Source organism: Python bivittatus, unplaced genomic scaffold, assembly GCF_059951505.1.
Source record: "Python bivittatus isolate LINGU-HERP-01145 unplaced genomic scaffold, Pbiv_v1 ctg000070_np1212, whole genome shotgun sequence".
Classification (NCBI taxonomy): Eukaryota; Metazoa; Chordata; class Lepidosauria; order Squamata; family Pythonidae; genus Python; species Python bivittatus.
Genome location: NW_028277034.1, coordinates 32,665,086 through 32,687,316, shown reverse-complemented (window position 1 = coordinate 32,687,316; position 22,231 = coordinate 32,665,086). Strand labels below are relative to the sequence as shown.

The 22,231-nt window shown below is 35.1% G+C and overlaps 1 protein-coding gene across 4 annotated transcripts in view; it reads right to left on the bottom strand.

The window, feature by feature from the left end:
- Positions 1-22,231, bottom strand: part of PRDM5 (PR/SET domain 5) — a 93,900-nt gene that overhangs the window by 10,940 nt on the left and 60,729 nt on the right. For 3 of the 4 annotated variants that reach the window (XM_088132899.1, XM_007432371.4, XM_088132897.1), the window contains 2 exons: positions 10,090-10,175; positions 4,317-4,421 (listed from right to left, as the gene is read on the bottom strand). In XM_088132899.1, the coding sequence (XP_087989025.1) occupies positions 4,317-4,421; positions 10,090-10,175 (191 nt within the window). The remainder of the gene's footprint in view (positions 1-4,316; positions 4,422-10,089; positions 10,176-22,231) is intronic. The other variant, XM_088132898.1, reaches the window with a different exon arrangement.

Here is a 22,231-nt window from a genome sequence, read left to right as displayed (position 1 = left end):
TATGTAGAGTGACCTCTTCCAGGCTGTTGGCCACTGTGTCATTCTCCAGATTTGCTGGCATAGTTTAGTTAGAACATTTATATTTATTTATTTATTTATTTATTTATTTATTTATTTATTTATTTTCAAATTTGTCACTGTAGAGCGACTCTGGGCGGTTTACACTAAAAAAATAACTATTAATTAAGACAGAATAAACATTAATTAAAATACACTACAACAAGATTCCTATATAATACTTCCAAGAGACTGATGTTAATTAGGAGTTATTAGACTCAGGGAGCATCTTCAAAGCGCCAGCCACCCCCAGGGTTGGTTGTATCTCTTCTCACCCTACACAAGTTGGCAGAGCCAGGTCTTCAATTCCTTCCGGGAAGCTGGGAGGGTAGGGTAGGGTTTTTCTTTTAATGCTTCTGTTGAATATTTCTTCAGATATTCTATTAACTCCTCTACCTTTTCAATTTGGCAATGACCAGAGTGCTGTTCTAACTCCCTCTTCTAGAAGTAGAATTTCTTCTGAATAGGGAATATTTTCTAAAGTATCTTGGATCTTAGATGTTGACATCTTTACTGACAGAATTTCAGTATGCTCCTTCCATTTTTGTTTGATCTTCTTTGAATCTGTTATGTGTCCACTGACATCTTTTAGTGTACTAATTCAAGGTTTGAACATCCTTCTAAAAAAGATTGTTTAGAAGGCTTTCCTTGTTTTTCTTAACTGTTTCCATCTTTAATGTTTTACAGTATTGTTTTACATTGTAATACTGCTTCTTGCCTCCTCTAACAGCTTAACAAATTCTTTGTTAAGTTCATTCCTGAGATCTTTGTCTTTTTGGTTTTGGCTTCCCTAACCCTAACCCTAACTTTGTTTTGGATTTTCTTTTCCTGCATGGCAACATCAGCAAAGAGATGTCCGAAGGCTTTAATCTAACCATGTCTTAGTACTCCAAAAATTCCTCAGGTTTTCCTGAGTAGCATGTTAAGTGCCAGCTGGTATGAGGGACCCATAATCCAGCACCATGTCATCAATAATCTTATATATTCTATCCATGTGGTTTTCTTAACAAAATACAGGTAAGTTTACCATTAACTTTTCCTATGCAGTATAAAATGATGCCTTTGCCACTGTCAATAAAGTGATCATCCATTTCCAGAATCTTGCTGTATCACTGCTGCCCAGTATAGGTGCCTGCTTGCTTTAGCTGGACAGAAGGAATGACACATCTTGGGTGACTCTGCCCTTGGCATCCATTCCCAGCATCCCTTCCAGGAACACCCCTCTGCCATGATGATGCAGCACAGCAGGATTTGAGGGGGGTCTTTACAGTTAGATTTTCCTAAATCCTTTGTGTAAAATTGTTATTTTTTAAAATTACAAACTGTTAAAAAGACTTTAGTGATTGACAGTAAAACAAAACACATAAATAAATCAAGCAGTATTTTAATTGTTAGTTTCCCAACCATCCAGTGTCTTAAGAACAGTGATGTAATGGCAATCAATGTGACTATTGGATGCCATACACTTTGTGACTGAGATGGCCACAGGTTGATAAATAAAATAAAATATAGTGATATATTGTTTTATTGCATTATTGGCTTTCTGCTAGTGTCCCCAAGACACCTGCGTTTCGTGCATGTACAATAAGGAGAATTTTGGCAGCTGTTATTTTTAACCATATAGGAAAGAAAATATTCCAATACCTCAATTCAGATTCAAATCACTGCAAATCATGATTTGTGCTACTATGGTTAAGGACCCAACTTTGGTTGACCTTCCAGATACACAGCTAGATAAAGCATTTTTAGAGTAACATGTCTTTTTCAGGTGGCAACTTTAATCAGAACTGAAGTTTGGGAAGAGTGAGTTGTGACTGGTTGCTCTCTGAATTGCTACTTAAATTTAAAAGATAAGATCTGTGAAATATATTGATTCTTGGCCATTACTGAGAGGCCATTTGCACTGATTTGATCAGAAGCATCTGTGGGGGAGGTTGAGGGGGGTGAATAATGAGCCCAGTGTTGCACCATTATGCCATAGATTCTACTATTCCATATGTGTACTGTGATGTCCCATGCAAGTTCACTGTAAAAGTAGCAGAGGTTGGTGTGTAACACTGTTTCATTGTTTTGTCAAAAGCAGTACACTTTGCAGATGCCTCTTATATGGATAAAAGTTTGTAAACCCCTCAGTCAGCCATTCCTTGGGAGAAGTTAGTTTAACCTTGTATGGGACTAGTCTCTTTAGGGTTAAAGCTAATACTAGTACATGACTGAGCCCAAGAACCCTTTTTGAAGTTTCTCTAAGATGCTTACTGTCCCTTTCTTGACCCCCTTAACCATGTTGTGGGAACAGAGGTTAGAAGTATTTTCTCTGATGGAGTATTTCATGGAGTGCTATTTATAATGAATAATAATATTAGCAAAAGCATGTGAAGTGTAGTATTTGTAGTGATTTAACTGGTGTGCAAGATTCTGACAGACTTGAGACCCAGTTTTTCAGCTCTTTCCCAACACAAAACATAAACAATGTGATGAGCCAAATTAATGGAATGAAATCCTTTCATTCCTGAGCACTATTCTATTCTGAATTGTGCTTTTGACAAAGAGCAATTTGTTTCTTCAGGAAGTAAGGGATAAACAGGATGTAGAAGGAAAGCCTCCCCCTTAACACATGCATGACATTTATAAGAAAATGTTGAAAACTGATTTATTTTTATAAAGTTACAAGCATGCATACATATACATTGGTGCTGTAATTAAGTTGGGACTGGTTTGTACTCATTTTGTTCTAATGACACTAAAGGAAAAAATTAAAAACTAAGGCTGAAATAAAATGTGTTAATAGTCATTTAATAGTTAATAGTTCTTATTAAGCAGTGATGTCTTTTTGAAAAAAATTTTTTTGTGAAATAAATCAAATAATTGCTTAAAATTCTTCTTACCAATTAATTATTTCATATTAGTTTTGCATTAAGAATATTAAACCAGAGTTTAGAGGTATTGGTCAAGATCTAATTTGGCAATAATGAATTGATTTAAAATTGATTTATTGAATTAATTATCTGAAAAGGATATGAATCTCTTTCTCTGTTGATATAGTGGGAATATTTGTACTCTCTTGATGCACCTGTCCATCAAAAACGTACTGAGAATATTTATTTGTACAGTATATATTCTCAATCCCTCAATGATGTTTTACAGCACCTGGAGATCAATCTTCAACATGAAATCAACATATTACCATTAACACAATCTTTTCTATCATCACTGTAACTATTCTGCTTCTATGCAATGTTTCTGCTGGTTTTTGTTTTGAAAGAAATTGGGGGGGGGGTGTATTTTGCTTTCTTCTCACCATAATCTTTTCTATTTCTCACATATACAGAATCTATCTTTCTATATATCTGGCAATTACCGTGATAAAGTGGTCCAGTAATACTTACATCATAATATCTCTAAAATTTCAAAGAACTCTGTTATTTTTGCTACCAAAGACTAACAGCAATTAAAAAATGCTCAGAGATAACAAAACAGCTGCTATGTGGATTTCTGTATATATGGTATTATTTATTTATATCCCCAAATATAAATAAATAATAATGCTATGAAGCTTTATTTGGGAATGAAACAGAGTTGACATTCTTTCTATTCAAGTTTAAAAATATTTCAGAATCTCTGCTAGAATAGCTGATAAGAGTACATTTAAATGTAGCTGTTCAATTTCTTTCAAATAAGTTATACTGCAGCCCTGTGCACACTTACCTGGGAGCAAGGCAACAAAAATCAGTGAACTAGTTCTGAATGGACAAGCACAAGAATACTCTATTTCATAAGAATTGCAGCAATAATAATAATAATAATAATAATAATAATAATAATAATAATCCTGTTCAGATTAACCCAACTCTTAAACTGTGCAACATACATTCTATGCAAAGAGATGTCTGTTTCAAATAATCTAAAATATCCAAATTCCATTTACTGTGGTGCAAGCAATTTTTCAGGGACGTTTGCCATAAAATAAATATATGTACCAGAATGTCCATAGCATAACAAAAACAAACCTTGAGCTAATAAAATTAGCCTCTTAATGCTGAACCAGCTGATCAAAAAGGACTGCAACATCGTGAAAGTTTATAGCACAATATGTAAACATTTCCTGGAAATACATTTGCAGTGAAATATTAAGCAGAAGAAAGTCCTAATGATTTACAACTCAGGGGTCAGTATGTTTAGGATTCCAATTTTAAAGGGAAATCTTTCTGGGATTCATTTGTAGATTAAACATAAGTAGATCAAAAGGAAACTTAACCCACATCACACTGGAATGGCTTCTCTCCTGTGTGTGTCCTCATGTGTTCATCGAGGCCGCGTTTCTGACTGAAAGCCTTGTTGCACTCAGAACACTGGTAAGGCTTTTCCTGTAATACAGCCACAAGAGATGGAGTGGAAGTGAGCCAACACATAGCAAAAGCTGTTAACGGCAGAATTCCACACAGGATCATGTATCTTTATATCTCAGCTCCAAGAGACAGATGTCAGAGCAAAGTTAGTTAAAATAATCCTTGAAAGATGAACGGAAAGTGGATGGGAAAACTGTGGGCTGGCACCTTCCGCTTTAATATAGAGGTATTATCTTTCCCAGCCTTTTAGAAGCAGTGTTTTGAGGGAAGGGGTCTGTGTCTGTTTTTCATAACCCCTGCTACAAACAACTAAATAACATGACATCTTAGAAAGCTTGATTTACAACATTTTACAGAAACATTTTGATCAAAGCCATTTTTAATCTTCTTAGCCATAAGACTAAGAACCACAAATACAATCGTTTCCCCAAAATACATATTAAAAAGGCAAATATCAGGGCATGCACAGTGAAAAGGAATTGTAAAAAGTCAGATTGCATATATTCTTATGCAAATAATAATTGAAATATCTTGGAGAAAAATCACTCCAAGATGTCTCATGCTGGTTTTAAATTCACTAAATATACAATAAAAAGAACGATTAACACATGGTACATCAGAATTCCACCCTGTAGTCTCTAAAGAGTCCTGTGAATGGAGCTCCTTTGCATAGTCAGTCTTCCTGCAAAATGTTTATACTCTTTTGTGGCTTTTAAATATTTATTTTATTTTAAGTAATCAACATAATAGGGCTCTTAAGAAGGGAACTTGTGGGTCCTGCCTTTCAAGCATTTACGTCAATGAGTTTTTTTGTGTGTGACTATGGATTGGGAAAATATTCCATAGTCAACCCTCTGTAATTTTTACAGAAGTGTATGTCTCAGCCATATGAAAAACAGGCATTCACAACACACCCTTAATTTGTTTTGCATTGTAGTTGATGAAAACCACATTTTTTGTAAGCCCTCTGAAAATCCATTTTATTATGTGCATGTGATGTTCGGTGGAAAGTTCAAAATAAACTGAAATAGTTTCATGTCGGAAATATGGAGAAATATGAATATTACACAGAAAATCACAGCTATGTAGTAAGTGATTATCACAAATATTTCAAGTTCTGGGCTGTCATTCAAAGATGCTATTCAGTTTATTCTCAATAATAGTTTACCCAGTTTCTATATGTTAAAAGTGACCCATAAGAAATTATATTGGTAGGAGAATGTCCTTGAATAAAACCTTGTGAGGAGAAATGACTTTGCTTCCAGAGAACATTCATATGGGCTGTGACAAGGGAAAGAAGCACTTGTACTTCACTGGTTTTTGCTAGTCATTGATCAAATAAACAGTGTTTCATTTCACTGGTTTCTGAGTTTACGATATTTAAACCTGTCAGGGGGCTAATGCTGTCTGTGGCTAGTGACCCCACTGGTAGCCTGTGGAAGCAAACAGAAATGCTCCCACATTAAATGCTTAGTGTGAGGTTGCTATGCTGCACACAGTCACTTTTTAAGGGCATCTACACTTTTTCTTTATTTTCCTTGGCTTATTTGCCACTTCAATCTTTAACTGGTTGAATGCAGCATATAATTGACTGCATATATTCTGTATGTCATCCCAGACACTGTCATTCCATTCTTACCTAAAAATTCAGATAGGGAGATTGTAAAAACAAACAGTGGAACTACAAGAACAAAAGGTTATGGATACTACTGTTACAAACTGATTGGAGGAGACAGATATAAACTATTCCATGAATAATTCCATTGCTAATTATGAATCACTATCCTGCTAGTAAGAACACAAGAGGAAATTTGGATTTGCTAATCCAAAACAGGTTGAAAGAACCAATATCTTTACTGAACTTAGTAGTTCTTAACTTCTACCTTGTGTTTCAATAGAGCAACAACTCCCAGTCATGATGTTCTTAAAAGTGCCAGATCAAAAATCTGTAACTGGTATAGAGTCCAGGTTATATGTTTTCTTGACCATTCTTGTTATTGATGTGTGACTATATTGATTTGTCTCACAAAACTGACAGAGGATTCATCTTGATTCCTTGTGGTCTTACCTAGCACTGTGTTCAAAACCTGCAACCTAAACTCTGTTTCTTCTTCCCTTTATTGAGAAACAGAAACCATTTTATTAGATAACCTTAAGAACATTTCCCATGCAATTAATAGTTAAAGGAATACTGTGCAAATAAAAATAATCACTGGAAGATTTTTGCAAATAAAATATACAATCAAAATATGCATTATCAGTAGCTTACTGTTGTAAATATGAATATATATTCATACATTGACAAGGACAACTACTGATAACCCACCCTATTTTTATGTCTTTGCATTCAATGAATGCAGTTATTATTTTAGCCTGTAAGATGCAAGTTACTACTTCTCTAATTTGATAGATACTCCATAAACAAGTTGGCCTTTACAAGCCCAGAAGCCTTTCGGTGCCTGTGAAATCTTTTCCTTTAATTTTCCAGATAACTGTTGACAATTCAACCATTTCCTCCTTTGTATTACTTTAATTTTTTTTCATATTTACTTACATTCCTTCATTATCTCCACTGCCCTTTAAAATGGCATTAGTTTTATTCCCAAACTGTTCCTATAGCTTATGTTTTATATAGATTTACAATAGCAGGGAACATACCAGCACAACATTTTCATACTATGAATGTTCATTCTCCTGACAGCATCCACTACATAATCATAGAAGTAGGACTGTTATTTTTATTTCCAGTGCTTTTGTTTTTGCTCTGTGGAATAGTTTATTTAAGAAAAGCCAAGGCTGAAGGTAAAAATTATTTCTCTGCGCTGACTCTGAGCAAGTTACAGTCTCTATTTTGCATAGTGTATAATCTTCTCAAGGAATCATACCATCACAAACTTCAATCTTCGTAGGTTTACTTGTAAATATCACACATCAAAAGTGTCTTATATGGGGAAAATAAAGTCAACATGCTTGCAACAAATGAATTGATCCTGAAAGAGGAGGGAAAAATGGATCAAGGAACAGGCAGATGTGACTTTGAGAAACTGAGGTCTAGAATCAGAGACATGATAAAAATCATACCCCACTGGTCCTGTAGATTTTCTTTCTGGATTGGATTTTGACTGCTCATCCTCATTGAACACTGATGCTGTTGGGTTGAAAGCAAAGGGTAGAGAAGCACCACACTGTGTGGTAAGAAGCCTTAGGAAGGCAGTCGGCTTAGGTAGTATTGGCCCTAAATAGGCTAGCTCCTGCAATCAGAGCTGAGCCCAGGTGAAGGATCAGAGCTATGAAACTCCATCTGAATACTCTTAGCACTGAAATGATTTCTGTAATGCCTAACATCATATGCTTCTATGACCTGACACCACATTATGCCAGTTTTAGGATAAGCCTCAGTACAACCAACTTTACAGAAAAATGTCCCAGGTTTAATCCCTAGGATCTCCAAGTAGAATTGGAGAATCTTATTTTTTGAAACCTGGAAAACCAGTGCCAGTCAATATACTTAGTCAATATACTTAGCTAGATTGACTAATATATGATTTGATGTAAAGGCAGCATTCTATTCCTATTTACCATCACATGGAAGAAGTAACTATACAACATATGACTTTCTTTACCATATGAAGATTATATTAAGAGATCACTTTTCCAGTTGTCAGTTAAAAAGTAAGATATCAGAATAATCAAAATCTTCTGAAATCCTTCATGAACTTTAACATTTAGTAGCAATAGAAGATCCAGAGAAATTCCTGGTGTGAAACTGTTTTATTTTTAGCTGGAAAGACTGGAAAGTCTAATGATTACTTCAGTAGATGGGGGGAAAGGTTATAACCAACTGGAATTTTAATCTGTAAAATTATACCTCATAATATATAGTTTACTTAAACCCACAGCATTACTAAAAGCAGTGACTATAATCTAGAGTGCAGTTCAGCCACACTGGATTGCAGCTGAAGTATTTCAATCAAAAGATATTGTAACATGTTCTCTTCCTTAGCCATGAGAATATCAATGGAATTACTACTTAGCTATCAAACTAATGCATTCTGTTGACATCTTAATCTAATATCACTTGTCTGGTAGGTGCAGGGGGATTCTAATCATGTTGATTTCTTCTGTCCAGCAGGCAAAGAATGCAGTAAACTAGACAGTTTGCTCATTAAAAAACAAAATTCATGCTCTACATAATTTCAGCAATGGCTGGTATATGTGATAAATCAGAGTGTGCAGAGTTGCTTCTTGACTCAATATTTAAGCTCAATTGCATCCTGTGTTTTAACATGACTGTGCAAAACAAATTTTCTGCTTAATGTGGTCATAGCTACTTTTTCAAGCCGCTGCCCCAATTTTCAGTCTAGATCCAAATTGCTGGCTGGGGAATTCTGGGAGTTGAAGTCCACTCATCTTAAAGTGGCCAAGTTTGGACAACACTGTTGTATAGCATTCCAGACCAAATTATTATTCACGTATGGATTACATATTGAGATTACTCCGATGACCTGACTTAATGCTTCTTGACAGGGCATTTTATTTAAATTTCCTCTCATTTAAAAGGCTATAGCAGCAGTAGTTCCAATATAAATCAGGTTCCTTTTTTAAAAAAATCTTGTCTATTGTTCGAGATAATCCAAATTCAGGGCCTATTATTTGGAAAGGAAAGATTCACATTTGGTGAGAGATTACCTAAACTGTTAGCCAGGAACTCCAGCATGTACCCAAGATGACAATACTAAATGTGGAGAATTCAAACAGAGTCTTGCTTTGTACATTTTTAATTACATTCAGCACATCTGCAAGTATTTTCAATACTGGTTTGTCACAGCTGATGAGATATATTATATCCCATATTCTTATTAGATCTGTTTATATCCATTGACCTGAATACCATCTACCACCCAGTTAGATGGCCTATCCCTAACACCCGGAACAAACAGATGAGACAAACCAATCAAATGGAGACAACAGCACTCCCAAGAACCAACTGATTGGTGATTGGAGGTTTCCTGTAACATGTCAATCAAGCCCCCTCTCCCCCAAGTTCAGATCTGATGCAGACTACAAGTAGCGCAAGGCAACCCTCTCTTCTGAATTGTTGCACTGAGGAAGCCTTGCAGAGGCACAAGGTGAAACATCTGCATAAAACCTGATTAGTACTTAAGAATTCATCTCCCAAAACCTGGAGAACCCAAAAGTAAGGTATTAGGGCTACCTCTAATCCAAGAAATTCATAAAAACTATCTGGCTGTTCCAGTTTGGCCAAAGGAAAAAATCCTTTCATTCTCCCAATCATTTGGAAATGACTACCCCCAATAAAAATGATAAACCAGTGAAATTATTGGGAAAAACAGATAGCTTGTTCAGATGAAGGACCAAATTATATGTATACATGAACAAAATGACTCACCTAATTGGTACATTTCATTTACAATTCAAGCAAAACAGTACAATAGTACAGTGTTATTCTACAGGATAACAAAACTGAATTAAGATATATATGTTGATATCTCAACAGTTTTATATTTACATAAAACAAGGATCTCACATTCTCCCAAGTGGAACAGTTTTTTGAATTCATCCTCAGCTTAGATGTTTCAGTTCTCAATCTGCACAGAAGCGTCTTTTTCTTTTTCTTTCCACCACTTGGCAAATCATAGCAAAATCATTAAGAGATCCTACTTACTCTTGTATGGGTGCGAATGTGCATTTTTAATCCATCATTCTTGCTGAAAGCTTTGTCACAGTAGGGGCACTGATAAGGGCGTTCACCTGAAAAGAAGCAAAATTGCTCTTTGTTAATACATTTTATCTTATGGCATACACAGGACTTTTCAAATGATCTCCCAAAGAGGCAGTGATCAAGCCCTAAATTGCTTAGCTATGGCATTATTGTTACATGATGTTTTCAAACCATGACTTGGGTCTAATGTTGCCTGAAGAAAAAGAAGAAGATCAAAGTAGAACAGCATGTGTATTTTGTAAGAGAGAAATCTTTCTGTGGGCAACTGTTTACACAAAGAAGGTCTTGTTACCATGGACTGCCAAATGCATGGGAAAGATCCAGCTGACTGGCACTATTTACACATGCACCTTGCATTGCATAACTGTACCATATTGAAATGATTTTCATGGGACAGCTTTTGTATGTGTGGGAGACCAGAGACTAAAGAATCCCAAGCTTTAAGGCAACTATCCATGAAATCATAAACAGCAGTAAATGTGTTAAGTCGCACAGAGTTGTTTTTGTTGCAAAAGGCCAATGCAGCTACCTCTCTGGAAAAATAACAAAATCAAACAAAACAAAATCAAAAGGATGACAATGCTGTCTTAACAAATTTTGAACAATCTACCCCCTATTCTAGCAACAACTGTGCTGGTCTAAATGTCTTTTATTGTGCTCAATTTGTAGCTATTTTTTTATACATGCTGTTCCTGTTTGGTAAGCTGTGTTTGCTGGGATGGTACATAGACCATCATGAAAAAAAATATGGGAGGATACATAGATCCTCTTAATTAAACCTAAAAACATCCATATTTGAGTAAAACAACCTGGTGAACTTTCAGTGTATGGCTAATGATCAGCTTAATGAAAAATCATGCCAGAAACATGACTAATGAAAAAGTCATGCAACAATGAACAGAAAGATATTCATTTCAGGCTAGCACTATTGTGTCAAAGATGGGCTGGGAGGATATGTCAAATGAGACACAGACACCAATAGCTGAACTACTTATTTGGTGGATGAAGGTACTGTGGGAAGGCCAGTATCTGAAGATAATGTTCTTAAAAACTAAAAAAGAATAACCAGTCCCAATATCTGTTTTCCAAAATAGGTCTAATAATTTAATAATGCTGATTTCAACCAACTTAAAATTGCTGATCTAAATATATTGTTCTCCTTAATATTATAAAAAGTTATAATTAATTCAACCCATTAGTCAGTCTTCTCTCCAGCACTGTATCCTAGCTCCTAACATCTTCCTAGCTGCTTTCATTTTGAGAATGCAGCTGGCCATCTACATCTTACACGTTCACCAAGGGATAAACAGGTAAAGTACCTTATAGACTCTACTGTTTTAATTATTTTTAGTAGAAATAATTAGGCAGGTTATAAGTTTGATTTTTCTTTATATGTGTAATAACTGAACAATTGTTAAGCAAATGAAAGTAACTATTGTAAGTCAGATCTTGTGGGTGTGAGTAATGCATACGATGCTAAGTGAGAGACTGGGATGAAAAAGTGAACTGCAGTCCACAAAATGAATGAACCAACTCTGGATGGTAGGATTCAAACAATAATTGTTCTTAATAAATGAAGTTGGGCTGATGTGAAGATGTGCTTCAGTCCAGAGGATCTATTGCAACTTCTACTCAGGTATCAGTAATGGTTTGGTTGGCTCTGCAGTGTAATGATCCAAAGGCAGGAGTAGTATTTTGTCCCATTTGTCCAGTGGCAAATTACATCAATTCAAGAATTACGGGAATAGCAACACTCTGTGAAGAAATTTTGGCCACTATGCCACGAGCACCAGTTTTACCTAAGAACATTTATACCAGTGTTTCTTAAAGTGTGGTCCTAGGAACCCTGGGGGTCTCCCAAGACCCTCTCAGGGGGTCCATGAAATCAAAATTATTTACCAGCCTGGTTTGAAAAATAATGCAATATTAATATCCCATCAAGCAATTGTGAGAAGCGGTAGTGGCAGTGAATGTGTCAATTTTAATTTTTAATATGGTAAATATCTATAAAGACAATCCATGCAAACAAAAGCTCTTTGGGGGTCCTCCATAATTTTTAAAAGTCTGAAGGGGTCCTGAGAGAAAAAAGTTTAAGAAACACTGGTTTATGCTATTCTACCCAAGTTAGTATAATTTAGAGTCTAACATGGTAGCCAACATTCTGTTGCCTGAATCCCACCAGTTCACAGATACATGTATTCAGGATGTGCCATGTTTATGGACAACCATTAAATGTTCCCAAAATACATTGTGTACTCTTGACCCCACAGTTATTCATCATTGCAATCATATTGGTGTCCCTATACAATTTAATTACCTCAACCAATTGTATCCATGTGTCTCACTTAATTAAAATAAATCAATGATTTGATTTGATTTGATTTAATTTAATTTAAGTCAAATGAATTTGATTTAAATCATGAATTCTGCTACTGTTCCTACTGAGTAACATCTAGAAATTCTTTTTATTGGAGCCTGCCAGATACATGGAGTTAGGCCTACCACATCCAAGCCACAGAAATCTAGATGACCACAAGATGGAAGCAACCATTCAACATTTGGGAGTGATCATTTATAAAGACCGTGGGGACATCTCTCTGATGAAATGATGGATTATTTGCATTGTACTAAACTAAGGGGTTAACTAGAGAGGCATAAAGTTAAGAAAACTAAAAGGAGAAAGAAGTGGAGGAGGAAGGCAGTAAAAAGAGAGAAAGAGAAGAGATACTACAGTGACCCTTATAAACATAAACTATCACTCTATAAATAAGCATAGGTCTTTGTTGATGTATTTCTAACAGAAACAACTTACTTCCCATATTGTTCATGCAATGTTATTGTTAATAAAAGCTGTAACTGATTATAAACAACTGGTCCTCCAAGTAATTAAGTTAGAATTTAATACTCCTCCTTCTCCTCCCAGCCACCTAAAATGTTATGCTATAAAGGAAAGAACTAATTAGAGAGAGAACAATTACAAAATGGGAGCAGTAAGATTTTAAACTGTATCCATCTTCAAAATAATCTTATAGTCAAAGAAATTATTCCATCCCTGGCCAAATAAAGCTGGGTTTGCCACCATCTCTACCATAAAAAAGAAGAAAACAAAAACAAAACTGGAAAAAGACTGCTTCTTTGAAAGGAACTATCAGCTCCACTTCACAATTCATATTATACAGAGGTGAACAGCCTGAAGTTTCAGGGCCTGAAAGCCTTTGATGTGGCCTCTAGAATTCCTCTGAAAGTTCTTACCAAAGGGGAAAATCATTAAATGTATGAGTGGATAATTATGTTAAGTATATTGAATTAATATAATTTAAATGGAAATTACTTTAAATAAGAACAAATTTAGGATTCTTTTTCTGGTTCCATTGCCTTGCAGATATATAACCCCAACACATACTCCATTCAGCTCTTGAACGGGAAAAAAAAGTTGTCTCTCCTGATCTAATAGGTTATAAAGCATTTAATTCACTCAGCAATGGCAGATAAGACAAGAGGCTTTACAGAAAATAGGGATTTTGTAGAAGGCTTGACCTTCCCTCAATCCCTTTCTTTCTTTTTCCTTGAAATTTCACTTTGTTTTTCTTCAAGACAGCTTGAAAAGACTACAAACAAATCAAGAATAATATAACTACATACAGGGTAAAACTATATAAAAACAATATACAGGTAGTTCCTGGGTTAACACCCAGATAATGGACAACCCATAGTTAAGAAGAGAGCCTATTGTAGCAAAATTCGAGTTAAATATACAATGGTTCGAGTTAATTACACAATACTACTTATACAGTATTATACAATAATACTGTTCTGGCTTACGTACAAATTTGACTTAAGGACAGACCTTGGGAACAGAACTTGTTCTTAAACTGGGGACTACCTGTAAAGCAATATAATAAAAGTAATATAAAGCAATATAAAAAAACAATGAGCCAATATAGCAGGGCCCACACTAAGGCTAGCAAAGGAAAGGTTTTGTATGAAGTCCCTAAATGAGCTCCATCGCCAATTTCAGAGCTGAACGTCCCTTGTTGATCCATTTAGCACTGTAGATTCAAAGGAAAGATTACTTTGGAGTCTGTACCACCTGTTGGCAACTCCTTCAGCCAAAGGCTCTCTTTCCAGAATGCTGCTGCAGCTGCAGAGGAAAGTCGCAGCATGATTCTGAAAACAGATACAGCTGTTTTACAAAGTTGCTGACCGAGGCTATGTAAGTATGCTTTCCCTCATTGTCTTTGAATCCAAAGTGCTGCATAGCCCTAACTGTCACTCACTTGGGGGAAAAGGGGTCTTGTTATCTTGTTGAATCTTCTGACAGTGGTATTCTTCTGGGTTATCTGACAATGCTTCAGCAGTTCACCCTGTTTGGCAGGAGCATGAAACTTTCTGCTCAGGTGTCCATTCCTCCTCCTCCTCATTCTTCTTCTCTGTCAATAGACTGTAAGCTCTTTGACCTATCATCTTGGACTCTATTATCTATAGGTTGAAGTACAAAAAACTACAAGGTCTTCATACTGACTTGTTTGCTTTGTTTTAAATGTTCTCTTGCACATCCATCTTCTTAAGTACTTTTCCTTCTTAGGCATTCTTAGAACTGTCACCTTAGCTTCCAATGTTCAGGTGATATGTAAACATCTTACTGAAGAACGTGGCATTAAAGCCACTTCACTAAATAATTGTACTTACAGCATACCTGTTTCATCAGTTCCTTATTATATAGACATAAATATACTGTAAACACACAACAATTGCCAAATAGAGTTTCTTAGTAATACTTTGATACTTTGGAAATATGGCCGCTTGAAAAGACAAACAGGACAGTGGAGGCAGGGCAAGCAGCAATATCCTTGCCAAATGAATTGGGGTTTTTTTTTTCCTCCCCCTGCCTTAACTCATTAACTCTAAATGCAAAGGTTTGGGCAAGTATTTTTAACAAGGTCTGCAGGCTGTGCCAAATGCTCTGATTTATTAATTCTACATCTGTTTGAAACATGACACTATCTTTCATGACCCCCAATGTCACTAAACCATGCTGTCATCCTTTGGACACTGCAGGAGCTGTTAGGACTCAAACGTTTAATTAATCCAGTTGACATTTTTATGTTGTTAGGCTTTTGCATTTCAAGAAAAATGTTTAGAAAGGTTTGGAAACAATGGAGTGCTGACAGCCTAATTCTGAGACCTTCCCCGCTCCTTCATTCTTTGTTGATAGATAAGAGCTTTGTTTTGAAGGACTGGCTTAGGCTGATGTGAAAATTGTTTATAATGTTTTTAGCTGTTGAAGAATATGGTCTGGATCCCAAGTTACTTCTCTGTTCATTTAAGGGAGGACACGTCATGATAGTCTCCATCCCCAACTCTACTTTTATCTCTCTGAATCAGATACAATTCCCAGTAGCTTTTCCATTTCCCAAGAGGAGATTTCCACAGGCTTAAAGGCAAGCAAGAGAGTCTCATCCCACTGACTTTGTTTTATTCACAAAAGGGAAATTTGGATCCATGCCAATATAGTTATGTGGTTAGGAGATGGCGCTGGTAGTAGAGTAAGACTTGCCTTGGATTATGAATTATATGATTTGTTGGCATATCTCGTCTTGCTTTTCAGTCAGAAAGCTTCAACTAACGAAGATGGTGGTTTTATTTAAATTTAAATTATTTTGTCTGAGCAAAACATTTAAGAATTTACGTATTTGTATCCAAATTTCTTGTAGCACTATGCAATATCAACAGAATCTGGTTATTTGGTTTGTTCAGTTAACACTAGAATTTTTCATCACTATGTACCAGCAATCAAGCAACAGTAAACAGTAAACATTCTGGATCTTATATGCAATGCTCGAAATGATGTGGAGGTTTAGTTGGGAGGAGTACGGCCATTTTTTAATTGCTGTTTTTGTTTAATCATGTATGGTTTGCATTTCAAGATTGCTATCTGAGATTTTTGTAAACTTCCCAGAGTTGTGAGATTGGGGCAGTACAGAAATTATATACTAGGGTTAATTAATTAAATTAATCATAATATGGATGGTGGTGGGTGCCATATATGTGCATGTGTGTTTAGATATTTGTTGAGTATTTCAAGTCATATTTGTGTGCTATGTTTAAGGGGCCCAGAAAATAGCCATATTTGAAGCACTTTAATGAATTATCTTGATGAGATCAGGAGATTTCAAAGGGCCATTTCACCTCTGACAATAAACAGAGTTCCCTAGATCTTGATGAACATGGTTGCTGCAGTTCTGTGACAGCCACTGATGCCATGAATACTGCTTCCATATGGCACTAATCATTCAGATTAGTACAGTGTTCATCAGTTATGAATTTTCTGGTAGCTATTTGTATCCAAAAATATTCTTTTTGGACCCAAGTTTGTTTTTAACATTGACAAATTGTGCAGAAGTTGATTACAATCAGAGTTATTTTCAAAATAGCCATCACAACCTGAGTAAAGTAAGGAGGCTGACCTTGATAAAAATATTGGCAAAGAAGATACAAGATGGGGTAATACAGAACTGTATCCTGCATACAGGACATATACATCCATGCTGCTTTCTTCTCAGATGTGATAGAGGATGGTATCACCAGTGAAGGAAGAGTAAACTATCATTGTGGTTGATTTTGTATGTGGAATTGGGGAACAAAGATTCAGTCCTTCACCTCATAAAATAAAATCCCTTGGGCCAATCTTTATGGCTACATAGTTTGTGAGGATTACAGCATAGAGCTTTTTCCTAGTTAGAATACGTAATATTTCAGTTATTTCAAGCATATTGTACAATAATATGGAGATGCTTTAAAAGATTGATTCAAGTTATTTTAGTTTTAGCAACTTTTAAAGTTCTCAGCTGTTAAACATTTCTGCAGCTTAACTTATGATTTTACAACCAGTTTTACTGGGGATTTAAATATTTATTCACTTTGAGAAACACACAAGCACAGACATTAATTTCAATAGATTATCCTTCCTGCTAAACATTTTGAATAATACCTTTTGCTCATTTCCAATATTAACTCCAAGACGGACCAAAGTGTTTTGCAAGTCTTTTAATCTTTTAAAGTTAAAATATTTATTGATTTCAATATGTTTGGTGATTTCATTTGCTCTAAGAAGATTCATATTATAATTTTGACATATAATTAAGTAGTGGATATAGTTAAATAGATTTCCTATATGGAACTGGTTAAACTTAGCCAGATTGTTTTATTTCATTACTCCCAACATATATTATTGCTGACAGAAATAATACAAAACAAAAATCCTTAAATCTCCTGACCAGGGTTGACCATATATCAGAAAAAGAAAACCCTCAATACTCTAGCAGTACAAAAAGCCAATAATTACAATTCACAACTACAGCAAAAGCAAGATAATTTTATTGGGCATGAGGTTATGAGAGGTGAGACTGACAAGACGCCATCTGGACTACGCATTCAATGCTTCCTGCCAGGTGATCAATGTAGCAGCTCACAAAGGAAGTTGTAAGAGGGTTTTTCTAAGCAGAGATAGTGTGACTGATGACAACAGTGAGTGGCAATCACAACAGGCAGTATGATTAAAGGAAAGACAAACAACACTGTAAACTATGAAGAAGAAATGAGAAAAGTCAATTGAACTAATGGAGCTTCTGTGACAAACATGGAGAAGTTTGCTACATAACACATGGTAGATTTTTTAAAGAGAAAGACGGAAGAAAAATAACAAATGTACAAGTTTACCTTCTTCAATTTATACAACAGCTATTTTCATGATTAAGTTAAAAACCACAGCATCAAGCTGTAGTGATAAATGAAAATTCATTATTATGATCCACTACTCTGTGTATGTGTGTGTTTTAATTAAAATATTGCTTAAACCAGCTATCTAATAATTTCCTACATTGTTTATCTTAGAAATATCGAGGATTATAGGTGACGTGGAGTACAAAAAATGAGACCTAAAATATGCTGCTATAAAACAAGTAATCAGTTCATTGGAATAACATTCAGATAAGGGATTTGTACTCATTTCATTATGCAAACAGTGATTATAAAATGTTCATTGGGAAAAATAATAATATGCAAATAAAGACAATTTTTACAAGCCAGATACAAGTAATCCAAATCAATTGCAGATAAATACAGAGTCTTAAATTTATTTTTCACTTATAAAGTGGGTTTGGAAAGTGCAGCTATTATAGCTCAAGAATTTGTAGAGTATTGGTATTTAGGTGCAATACTCTATTGCATTGCATTTTTGGATTGCAAAAAGAGGCATTAAGAGTGTAGTGTAACACTGAAATCTGGAACTACAGCAATAAACAATACAATAAAATTAATTGTAAGGCAATCTTGGCTCAATGCATGTCTCACTATTTACTATAGTATAAATAATACTACTTATTCAGAATGACTTTAAAGGAATAAAGAGTAACATAACTTGATGGAGCTAAGAAAACCACTTGAAATCCCAATCAAAAGTATATTTATTTAGAAATCCAATATTTTCACACTACCTATCCTCTGTTTAGGTTAGGAGCCTAAGTTGTATTTGGGGGCATAATCTAAAACAGTGTTATGGATACTCAAGACTATTGACTTAAATGGACACATGCAAGTTTATCTCTATGTTGGTTTGTGCCCTTGTATATCTAAAGGAAAGAAATCAGTTGCACACACAAAATGTTAAAATGTTTGACCCTTATGAACCCAGCGCTGGTTCTTTTTACAGTTCCTCCCAATCATCGACCTATTAGGTGTTGTTATTCATTTGATCTAAAGAAGTCACTGGTAATCAAGCAAGACATTCTTTGAAAGTAGGAATCTCTCCCATCCACTAGCAGCAAACCAACAGGAAGTTGACAGTTTCCTGAGACTTTACAGGTACTTTTGAAGATTTAACTGTCACAGGGAGATAAAACAGACAGTGATGAACAACCTGAATAGATTAGAAATGCAGAAGTCTTAAAGTGTCCTGGTTTATTAGAATGACAACATTTTTATAGGCAACAGATTCATTCTTGGAGGAATATTACCTTTGGGTTTCTTATTAAAGTAATAAGATCAAGAAAATCTACTATGCAGTATATAAAATTATACTGTGACTGGCTGAACTCAGTAATAAGAGAATGGATAAAGCATGAAAAGAATTAAACATTTTAATATCTACTGATTTTTACAGTTTTATAACATTAATATAGGTGTACTATCTGAAACTACATTTAGAAAAATACTATATCCAGAATTGTAATATACCATTAGCCTTTAACTATTTTGAACATATGACAATGACAAAGGTTGGTTTTGAATAAGTGAAAGATTAACTGGTAAGTTTTCACTTATTTTAGTTTTCTTTGCTGAAGTTCATTATCTTTCTGACTATATAACTAGATAGATAGATAGATAGATAATTTCAATTATAATACTAAAATCTAAAACAAACTGAACTTAAAGAAAAGAGAATAGAAAGGAATAAAAAGTACAAGAAAAAAGAAAAAGAGAAGAAAGAGAAAAGTAGGACTATAATAAGGAAAGAGAAAAGAAAAGGTGACTTCCAACCTTCATCACAACTATAAACAAATATAGTGACTCTTCACCTTCTCTAAGGTTACAAACATTTATCTCTTCATCCCATATCCCATCTCTTATCTATAAACAAATCCATAAAACATCATCTTTTCAGCCCTGGTGTCAGCAGAAAGTCTGTAAAGAGTCGTCAGAGGTAACAACTATCTTCTTTTAACCTTGATCAAATAAACCAACTTTATATTCCTTCCTTTTACTTTAAACTTTAGTTAATTAAAATATTGTTACAGGATTTGATTTCTCTTCATTTCGTCTTTGTCCCATCTCACAGATTTCTTCAAGACTTTAACAAGCCTCTTTTGTAAATCCAGTAGGAAAAAGATATCCAGGTCACTCTTTTGGTTTGTCATTTCTATTTTCCTTTTAAATTTTAAAACCTCAGCCAATTTCTTTTGTGGATCCAGTGAAACATCCTTTTCTAAATCATTCTCTTGGCCCGTCAGTTGTAAATCCACTTTCGATACCATCTCTATTTTGTGAGATATGATTTGTTCTATTGTTTCTTCAATAATATCTTTTGGATATAATCTATCCATAGAACAAGACATCATTACTGACATTGTTGATATTGTGGCCACTATTTTCTGATTCCATTCTTCAAAAGTCTCCTTCAGCATTTTCACTGTTATCACATTTGGCAACATTTTGCAGGTGTATAAATCTTTGCTCTACCTAAAAAATTTAGTCCCCTCTAGTGTCTAGTTTCTGAAATCATGAAATTGCTTATTTTTGTCTTGTCTTGTAAAAAGCAAAACAGAATCTATTTCCCATGAGAATCTGTTTCTCCTTTATAATTAATTCTAAAATCTTATTGTAAAAGTTTCACTATTCTGATTTTATCAGGACCCTTAGTCGATTTATAACTTTCTAAGAGCAAAATCTTATTTAACTTTCTGCAGTTTATTTCAGATTCTTGAAATTCTTAAGCTTATGATTAAAATTTTCTTTCAGGATTGAAGGCAGACTCACCTGGCATTTTCAGACTTGTCAGTCAGAAGGTCTCTAAAGACTTAGAAGTAGTTAATGAGCAATTTCCAAAAGTGATTGGAAAGTGAGGTTTGCGAACTTAGTGTCCTTTAAAAGTCTCCGGCATGGTTGTGAGCAAGATGGCTAAGATAGCTGTCATCTCCTGGCACTCAAACGCACAGAAAACCACTGTCCTGTAGTCTACATGTGATGGGCATCTCCCATGCTCTCCTTATTTGGAGAGGTTCCAAGGAACAAGTCTACTCACCAGTTCCTTAGTCTTTGCTGCAGTCGTCATCTCTGCTCTCGCAGAGCCATCTTCAGTTCACCGTACCTCCCTTGGAAGTCATGATGGGATGGCATTGTATATAACAAAACAAATGTCCTTTTCATAATGCTTCCACATTCATTAATCAAGCATCAGTACTTTTATGTACTTTAAAGACTGGTTGCCTAAGTTATTTACTCCTGTGTCCTCTAGATATCTTAGTAGCAGCATTGATTTTCTCTCAATCTGCTTAAAACCACTATGCAGATTTATTTTTAGGCTTCTTTCAGTCACCATCTTCTTTTAATTGCAGTCAGGACATGCCAACAGGAATTCTGGCACTTTTGGTTCTTCAATTATTGTATCATACAAAAGGGTACATTTCACTGACCAAATCATAAGTACAATTGGCTCCTCTGTACAAGGATCTCCTTAATCTTGCATAGGAAGGTAAACTTCAGGCAGCTAATAGTTCAGAATTATGTTTGTCCCATTGCTTCCTTTGCTTCTGATTGGTTCCAGCATATTTCAAAATATCTCAATTTACCATATCAATACAAGAGTATAAGTTATAAACTGGTAAAAATATCCTTGTAGATAAATAAGGTCAGTGGACAATTGTTTTGAAGCTGAGGGCCCTGTTTAAATTTTAAAAAATAAAATAAAAGTAGCTTGAAATTGAGTGACTGAACCTAGAAAGCTAACAGAAATTTGTGGCTGGAGTTCGCTTGGGAATTTTAAGGGAGAGTTCTGATTCTAAGTCAAGGGTACATGTTTGCCTAAACTGAGATGCTGGAAGGGAACAAGAAGAAATAAAAGCCTTGGCTAGTGATACCGTAAGAAACAATAGTAAAGATAAACAGAGAGAAATTATCAGGAACTGCACTGTTTGTGGGACATTGGTATCCTGCTAAAAACAATCTGGTATATATTTGTACCATGTAGGAGCTTGTAGCAGTACTTGAGGAAAAGTCAGAGGACTGAAGAAGTGATTGGCCAAACTTTAGCTGATCAGAGATGATGAAGATTTGTCTGATTAAAAAGGTAGTGCAATGTGACTGAAAGGCAGTTCACTGTGAATGAAAGTAATATTTCATAAAGAATACATTCAAACCAAAGGAGCAAGCACAGTGGATGAGAGTTGCAACTAGAATATTTTTAGCACCTCTGGAACTCAGAAACAATATTTAGCCTTTTATACTAATCTCTTTCTGCTTAGCCAAGAATACTGTGAAGAATATATACAACAGCATCAAGGATTTTAAAGATCTAGGCAGTATCTCAGAA